The sequence below is a fragment of the Mya arenaria genome, chromosome 4 (assembly GCF_026914265.1).
Source record: "Mya arenaria isolate MELC-2E11 chromosome 4, ASM2691426v1".
Classification (NCBI taxonomy): domain Eukaryota; kingdom Metazoa; phylum Mollusca; class Bivalvia; order Myida; family Myidae; genus Mya; species Mya arenaria.
Window position 1 is genome coordinate 2,024,309 of NC_069125.1, and position 11,699 is coordinate 2,036,007.

At 33.7% G+C, this 11,699-nt stretch overlaps 2 protein-coding genes across 3 annotated transcripts; one reads left to right on the forward strand and one right to left on the reverse strand.

Moving 5' to 3' along the window:
* On the forward strand, positions 1–5,316 carry LOC128230080 (N66 matrix protein-like). The gene is made up of 5 exons (XM_052942075.1): positions 1–38; positions 264–428; positions 1,278–1,502; positions 3,973–4,297; positions 5,156–5,316. The coding sequence occupies exons 2-5, from the start codon at positions 266–268 to the stop codon at positions 5,172–5,174; spliced, it is 732 nt and encodes a 243-aa protein (XP_052798035.1). The 5' UTR covers positions 1–38; positions 264–265; the 3' UTR covers positions 5,175–5,316.
* Positions 5,317–6,809: 1,493 nt separating this feature from the next.
* Positions 6,810–11,196, reverse strand: LOC128229650 (uncharacterized). Of its 2 annotated transcripts, none has more exons than XM_052941426.1 (3): positions 11,176–11,196; positions 8,274–8,297; positions 6,810–7,664 (listed from the first exon to the last, which is right to left on the reverse strand). In XM_052941426.1, the coding sequence occupies exons 1-3, from the start codon at positions 11,191–11,193 to the stop codon at positions 7,134–7,136; spliced, it is 573 nt and encodes a 190-aa protein (XP_052797386.1). In that variant the 5' UTR covers positions 11,194–11,196; the 3' UTR covers positions 6,810–7,133. The 2 variants fall into 2 exon arrangements, with proteins under 2 accessions (XP_052797386.1, XP_052797384.1); XM_052941424.1 differs by having other exon boundaries at positions 11,170–11,196.
* Positions 11,197–11,699: the final 503 nt, after the last annotated feature.

Consider the following 11,699-nt stretch of genomic DNA (forward strand, 5'->3'; position numbering starts at 1 on the left):
TATACATTGATAATAAATTTGGACTATTAAAACATTTGGTGAGTACTTTAAACTTTTATTAGTACACATAATTGTTTGAGATGTATACATTTACTGTTCCTGTGAATTATCTTTTGAGATAGTTTGGTTTGAGTATATTACTCTTATAAATTTAAAATAAGACAAAGTAAATTTTCTTAAATATTCCTGGTGCAACTGAACAAGAAAATTAACAAATGCAAACTGTATGTCCTTTATTTTGGTAATTCTTTCGGCTTTAACAGTTATGTACGTGACGTTACACACTTGTGTTCTTGTCCTCGCCTTCTGCGTGTTATGTGAGGCAGGATTGCCACCAATGCTACTACCACCACCACCGCCGCCCCACCACATCCCGTGTCCACCTTGGCACAATTCGCCTTTTCACAAGCTGGGTGGAAACTTGTTTGGTAACGTTACATTTTCTATTAGTTGTTCAATGATTGGCTAGGTGACAATTATATACAAGTATTTCAGTTCGGCTTGCATGTTATTTCTTAATAAAATACTAATGTTATGGCAATTGCAATGGTAGCCATTAGCCGATTAAAATCAAGCTAGAATCCAATTTCGGTGTAGAAAAAGGACCCATTTTTTTAAATGAAAATAATTTTACCACTTAACTTTTTACTCAGTCAAAAGCCATTCTCTAATAGATTATATTGATATAGATCGTTGGTAAAAAACTAGAATACAATATATGTTTAAGAGTAAGAAATGCACTTGAGCAATTACTCAAAATGAAAAATGTACGCAACCGTATTTTTATATTTAATGACCTTTTAATTTTTTTTAAATATTAGATTGAAATAAACAAACTGATCAGGCACCAATATACCCTCCAAAATAATTTTGTCAAATCTTTATCTCAACTCTTTTTCGCAAATAACATTAATGTTAGTAATACTCGTAAATGTTGTTTTTCACCCTTTTTAAAAACAATTCTTCTCGAAGAATATGTCGATATTTTAAAGAAATAAAATTCTGGAGATAAAAGTACACCAGGAATCGTTGTAATTATGTTTTTAATCTACATAATCTAGTACAGAATGTGTGTTTTTTAAATGTAATAAACATTTGCATTTTAGTACTTTTTAATGTTATGAGGTAATATGACTTGGGATTGAAGTTTTGAGATATTGCTGCCCGAACACGAAAGAACCAGAATTTTACTACTTTTTTATGTACAATATACACATGATTTAAATAGTAAATTCAAGAATTAAAACTTGAGAATAGTTTATCGTTAATATTTTAAGGAAATGGTATGAACTTGGGCTGGAAGGGAGCCGGTTGGCAGGGAGGAGGCTTCGATAGTGGAAATATGGGATGGGGCAACAATTTCAACAACTTCCCCATGAATGGCGAACAAAATGGTGGAGGAGGGATGGGATTTGACCACAACAATGTCAATCCTGGCTTCGGAAGTTACCAATACTACCAGTACAACTTCGATCCCATGCAAGGAAGTGGAGACCTTAGTGGTGAGTATTATTTGTTGTTTTTACTGATGTAAAAAGATGTTGTGACAACACACGATTTGTACCTTATCGAATACGCCTTTCCCCCTTAGGCCAAAAAATAAATAAAATGGTTTAGTCCATTTCAAAAACAGTAAGGCTATTTAATTTTTTATCTTTTTTATTTTATTTATTTTGCCTAAAAACGTTTTTGTCATAATTGGAGAATTGTTTTATAGAAAACTTCTGTATAATGCTTTAAAGCCATTAAAAGCACATTAAAACACACGCAAATACATTTCCAACGCTTTATAAAAACGGTAGGGACTGTACCCATTTCGTAGGTAGGGTCGGGTAACCCGAACCAAATGTTTTAGGCCTTATTTGTTTTCTTACCTTTGTAAAGTCCCACAAATATTATGTTTTAATCGTTGAACTGATTTACCGCATTGATTTTTCAAGAAAAATTAATATATAATGCTCAAATGATATTATAACGTATTTCCATCAGGAAACGAAGGTTTTTTCTTCGACCGATCATTTGTTATAAAGAAATGGAAAGAAGTAGTTTTAATTTTATTGCACTCGCTCGCTTAACGTATTTTGTTGTTATCTGTAATTATTTAATAAATGGGTGTAAGCAAATGTATCTGCTGTTCACGGTGTATATCAACAATGTTATTATCCATGTTGTATGTAATGCAATCAATATAAAACGGCCCGTGGCAAGATTGTTTAAACATTTGACTAATGTGAATAAGTTAACTTGTAATTTTATGTCATTGATTTTTCCAGTTTTATCTTCTCCCTATACTTGTTTGAAATAATAAAATCAATCATCTAATGAGTTTCACACCTTGTAGATAATTTACTTTTTAAATAGTTAATGGGTTATATTGGTTAACAGGTGCGTCATATGATAAACATATGAGAGCGTTAAGTATACTTCCATATACATCCGTATACTTTATGTTGTCAATGCTGGGTTAATTTCTATATATAATGAACAACTTTGAAATAATGCAATGGCATACATGCATTATAAGGACAACCTATTTTGTTATAAATATGTTTGTTTTAGACAAAATGTTACTAAAGAACAATTAAACTCATGATATGTATGGCATTGTATACATATATTTAACGCACTTTCTAAATAATTGTCTCTGGGAGTATTTTACTCTATATATAACGAATTACATGGAAATACATTCAGAATAAACACTTATGTACATGAAGAAGCCATTGTTGGAAATCTTAACGAAAAGATTTTACGGTTTTGTGTACATTTGTTTATCGGTAGAGGCAGTCTGTCGTATACCATTCTTTGTAGTATGCAGTCAATAATTTACTGGTCATTCTTAAGGCTAATGAATCTAACATTGAGTAAAAACATTATTTTGCCGACGTGCCCTACCTGTATATTTCTCTCTCTCTGTGTACAGCTTTATTTTACAAGGACAGTGCTAAACATACTGCTTGAACTATTAATCTGAGTTTTTATTGTCATTCTCATGTTGTTTATCGCCAGGGTCGGTGAGCATGCTCTACTTCTTCTGGAACTGTCATATGCGTATTTACTGAGGACTTTTGTATGCCATCGTCAAATTACATGTGTTATGAACAAATCTTGAAAAGAACGTGCTTGTGTGTTTCCGTGTGTGTTTATCCTTTTATCAGTGTAACATTATATATATACTGGGTTTCCGGTCAGATCTTTACAAATTGGACCCTAGAGCACATGCTTAAACCGGTAACTACGCCTGCCGAGTTACCGTCCACGCATCTCAAGGGTGTGAATTTTCGATCCTGACCAGAATTTATTTTGCATTATTTTTTGCATATCTTAAATGAAATCTGATTAAAAGCTGACGTTCAAAACGCTTTTTTTAGATTTCACCATATTGCTTGTGCTATGTTGTTTCCGCTACAATGCGTAGTAATTTCAGATCAATGCAAACTTTAAATACTTCCTCAAAACCACCAAGTTTATTTCTTTCTTTTGGTATCAATACTTTTTTGTTAGAATTACAAATTTAGCTGCGCTGTATTGAAATGTCGCGATTAATGTTCCAAAACTGTATAGTAAGGAAATAAGAACTTGCGTGCTGTTGCACCTGACTCATCGGGCATAGGGTGTGCCAGACGACATTTTTCAGCTCAGCCATATTCCCCGGAAATGCATATCCGGTGTGCAAGAAATAAAAACAATTACTTAAGAGTTTGCTCTGTTGTTTTTATTGCATTATCGATGTAAAATTGAACAATATGCCAAGCCCAGCAGTTAAACACGTGACCTTTCCATTTCAATTAACGACGATATAATATGACAAAACTATCTTTCGAAATAATAGAATAAAACGAGGAATTTTATTACAATGGAATCATGTTAAGGTAGTAATATAATGTTCAAACAAGCGTTTAATTTATATTGAACGCACGAGACAATAACTGCTGAAAACTAACGCTTCGTTAACGCTATATTGTAATACAGGTCCACATGTGGTTGATCCCGGCTTTGGATACAACCAGGATTCTTGGTCAAACGGATGGAACACAAAGGGCGGACAGGGCACAAACGGAAACTGGAATACACAGGGCACAAACGGAAACTGGAACACACAGGGCACAAACGGAAACTGGAACACACAGGGCACAAACGGAAACTGGAACACACAGGGTGGACAGGGCATGAACGGAAACTGGCCAGGTGGGTCAGTGCCTGTTGAAAAGCTCCTACCGCAAGGAGTAGCGGAACTACCCAAAGGCCGAGTAGTGTGGGATTGGAACGAACCTGGGCTAGCTGACAGCATCGCAATGTACGTTTGATTCGCTTAGATTATGTGTTGTTGAAGCTTTGTATACATGTATGTTTGTTATAAACAAAACTAGGTCGCGTAAGGTCGCTGGCTGTGAACCAAATATGTGTGTATGTGTGTGTGGAAAGACCATGTAGGGCCACACAATTCTGGCTTGTTAACCACAATCCAACTCACGTCCCCCAACACCGGGATACGAACCAATTCACACTGGTTCTACAGCCAGCATAGATCACATGTGTGTTGAATCAGAAACTAACGTATTTAAATCTGTTTCCTGCCAAATACAGCCTTATTTTTTCTGCTGAAATACCAGGAGCTCTTGAACTGCTCCAAATGGGTCATGGTTGCGAACAGTGTGAAATCTAGTCTCAGACTCAGAAAAGCCATTTTTATCAAGTTACAAAAAATCTTTATTCCATTTGTTTGTTTGACAAACATATATGTAATTATTGTCAAATAGTAACAAAATTTAGCAAGTGTCATCTGCAGTTTTTAACTAGAATGAAAATTACAATGAAATGAAGATTTGCAGTGTTGCCACTTGAGAGAGACAGTTTGAAATCATGACCCAAGTACTTGTTTAACCGGACTCGAGATCGATTAAAATCAGCTGACAGAAATCTTCACAATTGAGCAAAAATCAATTAGTATATACTATAACATTGAATCAAATATGAATATATAGTTTATAAACATGACTTTCATATTATAGCGTTAATTGATTAGCCTTAGGTAAGATAGTTTAATAAATTACTCACGTCATATGAGTTGGTGTACGTGTTATTGAAATAGTATGACATTCAATTGAATTACACTAAATCCGTGTTTATTTAAACATTCTTTTGACAATTCCAGAAACCCACAGTCACACTAGAAATCATTACTTTCTTCAATGGACTTCACGGGGTTACAGTGTGCCAGCCAGGGTTACTTCAATATAGTGTGTTCTTTATTTATTGTAGGTAGTTTTATAGTTAAAGTGATACCACCTTTCTTGAATTGTCACGTTAATATATATCGGCTAATATTTTGAGTGTTTTTTGGAAAATTCATTTAATAAAAAGACAGAAGTATACCTGTTTGTTTGTTTCTTAAGTATCGACATAGAGACTGGAAAACTCAGGATTCTTAGGAGATTCTTACGACACTAAATTACTACTCATCATCGACTCGACTTGGGGTAAAAAAAGGTTTGTTTAGGGTAACATCCTTTTCAAAAACTGGTAGGCGAGGCTTTTTTACCAAGTGACTATAAATACCGTAGGGGTCGGCGCCTATTTCGTAGGTATGTTCGGGTAACTCGAACGAAATGTATTTTAGGCCTAGGCACCGGGGCAAAATATTCACCACTATTTATCCTAATCTGTAGATACGTCTGTGATTCCATTCGATCTATTAGCCAGTTCTTTTACAGTCCAGATAAACTACTTAGATTTTACTCTTAAACTTAAGTTAAATCTAAGTTGGCAATGCATACGACCCCTGACCGAGTATAGGAGTCTTTATGAACACTTCGGCCACGTTTTATAGGGTTGTCAAGGTAGTAACTTCATAAATGTAAAATACAGGGGAAGGTTATAATAGGCAACAAGAGAATATATCTTAAACTACCATATATGACCACTACTTTGATATGCTTGATGTGTGTTACGTCAGACATATGTACTATACTTTTTATTTGACGTACTAAATACTACGATTTGTAATATGTATTCTGGGCTGGTGGCCTTAAATTACAAAAAAATAATATGTAATGTTATCTGTTATCTTGTTTACCATTTTTCAACTTAAATACTAGCAAATAAAACAAGGCACAAAATGATCATAAGATTATTCCATTTTTACAACTTTGCTATTAACTAACATATTTATCAAAACAGGTAAAATCTTATTATACTTCAATGTCATTATCAAGTTCAAAGTTTGTTTATCGAAATATATAAAATCAAGATTAATGATCCAATTTGTTGAAAACCAAAGTCAAATTAACCATATAACTCTTCAGTTTGCTTAAAATTAACCAAAACGTTTGTTGATTGGCCAAAATTTGATCCAATAATTACTATTAACCAATCAAATCATTTTACAGCTGGTTTCACTGGCCGTTTCAAGGCGGTCATCCAATCATTTAACAGTAAAGCAATTTTGATGAGAGTATATGGTTTGATTGTATTTGTGTATGTGGTGTTAGTTTGTTGCGGGTGTTGTATGTGTGTGATGCTAATATGTATTTGTTCATAGTTCTTTGTCATTTTGGACCTTGCCGTGTGACCCTAAACGGGGGTTATTCTAGAATATTTAGACTACTAGGCTTGTCTCTGTATTTTTCAATGTATGATGTATTATTTTACAGGTCTTTTTGTATGTCTTTACGTATCTTTCGTTTGATTTACCAGGTTGCGTCTTATTCCGTCATCCACTTCTCGATAATTTCATTCAAAATTAAAACAGTAAACTACATGTAGCAATTGAAAAGTAAAAAAAAAACACCTTAGTTTTCATTCATACGTTTTATTTGAAATAAGATGCATTATCAAGCAGGAACGACACATACTTAAAAGAAATATAACAGTTACCACGTTAAATGCCCTTTTTATTTGAGAAAGTGTCGATCCAAATTTCAATATTCACTAACACGTTCTTCTCGCATTTTTTATGTGAATAATATTTAAAACTTATGAAACACTCTTTCACCTAATGTTTCTCCATTGGTACAGACAAAAGGAAACATACTATAACTGATTTCAACTGTCGTTCGTCTTGATTAACTAATCAATATAACTTAGGGACTAGATAATACCTGTCCTTGTAAACAGAGGTATATGCTATGAATTTAACGTCGAAGACGCTTAATATAATCCAGTATTCTCATTTTTCCACTGTCGTGGTAGTTTCTTAAGAGCTCCAAACTGTCCCTATCCGAGAAATCGTCAAAAACGTCCAATAAATCGTAGTCTGAGTACTTGTCATGCGTCGCTTTGATATTTTTCAACCTGTCTAATGGTGGGGGATCAGCCAAAGCCGTTGGCACGTAGTCTAAATCAAATGGGTAATCGTCATCGGACCGCTTTTCATTGTTGATAAAATCATACGTATCAAACTGCTCTTCGTTTAGATCATCTTTGAGCGATGTTGATCGTTTGCTTGAGACCGATATCGAATTCCTCGCGTCGTTTGTGTTCCGATAGCTTCGTCGCGGGTCAGGATCGGTTTTGAACTGTTCAGCGTTTAGAGAGCCGTACAGCTCACGAAGAATAGCCTCTGTGTTGTACTTCTCGCCATGTGTCAAATCTTTGTGGCGAGCCATTTGTCCTTTGATGTTGTCGCGGAGACCGTATATGTTGTCGGCTATTCTGGAGCTTGTCTGAAGAAAATCACAAATAATTATTAGCAAAGATCTTTTCAGATTTTTGGCACACTCAAAGAATCAGTTGTTTTAAACTAATTTCACAACGATTTTAATTAACGTGTGCTTAGTCACTCCCGTTGACACGATTTTGCGTAAGAGTATGGTCTTGAGTTAAGTGGGAAACTGGGGAACCCACTATTCCAGCAGAAACTCATATGCGCCCAGGCAGGGAATCGAACAAGGGTCGCCTAAGCAAGAAGCGAGTGCGCTAATCACTTCGCTTATCGGACAACCGGATAAACAATCAGTTGGTATTTTTTCAATGCGATTTTTTATGTAAGGAGAGTTGTTGATGTTGGTAAAACTCGTAACACAATCCCTTTGCATGTTTGATAATAAACTTTTTTTGTCTCGAATACTATATAAACCTGTTTATGTTGCATTGATTGTTTCATTGTAATACTATTCATTCAATAAATATTATTAAATTAAATTTTGAATTAAGAAGTTCTAAATTTATACATTTTTTTATCTAGAAACGAAATCGAATAAGGACTGCATTTCTCAGAGTAATTCAATTATGTTTTCCTCAATTTTATATAAGTTGTGAAAAAGATTTCTTACCTCATCAAAACGCCTCTTATGGAACTGAAAGTAGAAACAAATACATACGTAATAATGTTGTTGTTTTTAATTTTAAACCCGTCATTATAAACCTTTGTAAGTGTTTATATAAAATGAAATATCATGGTAACAAAACCTCCAATCACGTATTCTTATGTAGGAATTGGTGCAAAATGTAAAATAATACAATGGTAACTACATTCACTAAACAATTTTAACCAAAACATTATTATTATTAAATTATTTCATGAAATTGTTGAACCTACTTATTAATTATTATAAGCTTGAAAACAGAACTATGCAAGTCACAATAATCCAGTATGAATGAAGAAATTAAAAGTAAAAACACTCGATGTTTGATGACCATAGTGCATGCTTGATTATGCATTTATAAAATGATATGAACTGAGGTTAAAACATGGGAAAATTGAGTTATTTAAGTTATGTCTTAATACAACAGATCGGTTTGTCTTTGAACTCAACAATTTTAACTGAAAATAAGCAAACTTAAAGGATTAATAAGGTTCACTGTTACCCAAACAGTGAAAATAATTGAAAATAAACCAGAGAAAAAGACGTCAAAAGGTAATTGAAAATAAACCAGAGAAAAAGACGTCAAAAGGTAATTGAAAATAAACCAGAGAAAAAGATATCAAAAGGTAATTGAAAATAAACCAGAGAAAAAGACATCAAAAGGTAATTGAAAATAAACCAGAGAAAAAGACGTCAAAAGGTAATTGAAAATAAACCAGAGAAAAAGACATCAAAAGGTAATTGAAAATAAACCAGAGAAAAAGACATAAAAAGGTAATTGAAAATAAACCAGAGAAAAAGACATAAAAAGGTAATTGAAAATAAACCAGAGAAAAAGACATCAAAAGGTAATTGAAAATAAACCAGAGAAAAAGACATCAAAAGGTAATTGAAAATAAACCAGAGAAAAAGACGTCAAAAGGTAATTGAAAATAAACCAGTGAAAAAGACGTCAAAAGGTAATTGAAAATAAACCAGAGAAAAAGACATCAAAAGGTAATTGAAAATAAACCAGAGAAAAAGACATCAAAAGGTAATTGAAAATAAACCAGTGAAAAAGACGTCAAAAGGTAATTGAAAATAAACCAGAGAAAAAGACATCAAAAGGTAATTGAAAATAAACCAGAGAAAAAGACATCAAAAGGTAATTGAAAATAAACCAGTGAAAAAACCTAGAATGTTGACTGTTTTTTAGTCGGCGAAAAATACCTAGAATTTTGAGTGAATTCAACCAGCGAAAACACCTAGTATGTTTAGTACAAATCAACCAGTGACTGAGACCAGATTATTAAAACACACAATCAAATAGCGAAAAAGACTGAAACTCATAGAGTGGAAAAGTTTTATAAAGTTTACCGAAAATCAACCAGCGGAAAAGATTTAGAATGTTTACTGAGTCACAACCGGGGGATAACAACTAGCATATTAACTAAATCTATTCAGCAAAAACATGACCTTGCTTAAAATCATTCTGCGGATTTCGTTTTCTATTATCAGGCCTACATAGCAGTATCCGTGTATCAGAACTCACACTCTATGAATTTAAGATTAAGAATGCAACTTATGACTGGTAAGTTTAAGTGATGCATATGATATATATTTGGTCTTCTTTGAATTCAGTTCAGTACCTCAATCATAAAGAAAATAAATCATGTGTATCACAGATACTTATTTTTTTCTACTGGACTAAAAATTTGCTTACTTCCGACCTGATGCAACATGGATGCCGGGGAAAAATAACTGTGCCTATTTACATAGAAATGTAAAAGAAGATGAAACAGAAGTGCATAACCTAAAAGTCATTAACCACTATATATTTGATAGTTTTCCGAATCTGACCAATAAGATTGCTCTATCAATGTTTGATGCCAATTCCAAATACTGGAGACTTCCAACTTTTATGAATCACATTTCGACATTATACATGTAAACACATGCCTTGAAATCACTTCGGCATTGCTGTCATGTTTAAAGAAGCTGAGGTTTGAAATTAACGTTCATTTCCTTAGACGTGACCATTAATGTTTGATATCTGATGACCATGGGTGCTATATAAGTGTTTATCAAATCTGATGGCGAAATGTATTCGATACAGGTTTAACAAATATGATGGCGATATGTGTTATAAACGTTTTGTTTTTTGAGAAATGTTTCATCAATTCTGTGAAGTTGGATCGTTTATCTGACAAGCAGATCCACGTCTCCAGTCCAGTGATAGTTACGTTTATTTAAGGCGTTTATAGCTGATAAAAGTTTAACAGAAACTTATAAATAAGTAGAACAAAAACATCAATCATTGGATGAGGAATTTGAGTTGGTAAGGAAAACGAGTCGAAGGATGAAACTACCGTTTCAGAAATAGAGAAAGAAGGGGGATAAGCAGGAGTATTAAACCAGAAAAAAGCATTTTGAAGGATAATTATTAAAGAACAAAGTCAATAGAAGTTGCAACGGCAGCAGTTAGATGCAAAAATATGTTGGTTTCCGTGTTTTCGACTTACAGCAGTTTCGGCCCCTGACCCTGCCTTTTAATAGAAGATGCCAGAAATCAGTGATAAAATGTTCGAGTTTGAGTTCAACAAAATTATTGTTGAGTTAATATTGCATTTTTCAAAATTGTAAGAACTTGCACAGGCTTATTTTGGGGGTCACACAAGAGACGGGCAGTTTAGAACCCTGAGGTCGTTTTAATAAAGATCAGAGCGTTTTTGACCTAGGAGTATATTCAACAATACAATGATACTTTTGAAAATATCCCTAGATATATAATCGTGACTAGGTCTCTTGAAACGGCCCCTCATACTTCCGGAAACCAACATTTTACGCATCACTCAGTGAAATGTAAGAAAGGAAAAGAAATTACACTCACGCCACCTCGGCAGTTCATCGGATGAAGCTGAAAATAACAACAATGACAAATCACTATAATTGAAAGGCATGATCGTACATAAATCAACCATTATTCACCCCTATAAATAACATGGCTTTTTTGTCTAGTCTTAAAATATAATTCGCCTACGAGAACATTAGCGATTATATTATAATTAGTTTGATTAGGTTTTAATTACGAAGATGATGTAAATTACTGCCTGATTCATATTTTCTTAATGATATTGCAAATATCATCAATCTGTATGTATCAGAAAACTACCATACCAGGGGTTTTTTCCTAAAGAAGGGGACGGGGCCTGGGGCCTTTGAGAAGGGGAAAATTTTGCTGCGTTTTAGTGCAAAGAGGGGGAAAATATGCATGTTAATTTTATTTTACTATCATACCTCTTATAATATTTGATTGTTAGATTACAAGTCCATGTCTCTCTTTTTTCCTTTTCTTAAACTCCTCATCCACTAATTTAGCCTCAGCACTACTTTTAGTTTTTTTATTCGGTGGGG

Excerpts from the sequence above, each read along its gene's own strand:
- LOC128230080 (XM_052942075.1), top strand. The coding sequence starts at position 266 with ATGTACGTGACGTTACACACTTGTGTTCTTGTCCTCGCCTTCTGCGTG. Across the intron at positions 429-1,277 it reads GCTGGGTGGAAACTTGTTTG|GAAATGGTATGAACTTGGGC; the intron begins GTAACGTTACAT and ends TAATATTTTAAG. Across the intron at positions 1,503-3,972 it reads AGGAAGTGGAGACCTTAGTG|GTCCACATGTGGTTGATCCC; the intron begins GTGAGTATTATT and ends ATTGTAATACAG.
- LOC128229650 (XM_052941424.1), bottom strand. The coding sequence starts at position 11,193 with ATGAACTGCCGAGGTGGCGTGAGT. Across the intron at positions 8,298-11,169 it reads ACTGCCGAGGTGGCGTGAGT|TTCCATAAGAGGCGTTTTGA; the intron begins GTAATTTCTTTT and ends TTCTACTTTCAG. Across the intron at positions 7,665-8,273 it reads ATAAGAGGCGTTTTGATGAG|ACAAGCTCCAGAATAGCCGA; the intron begins GTAAGAAATCTT and ends GATTTTCTTCAG.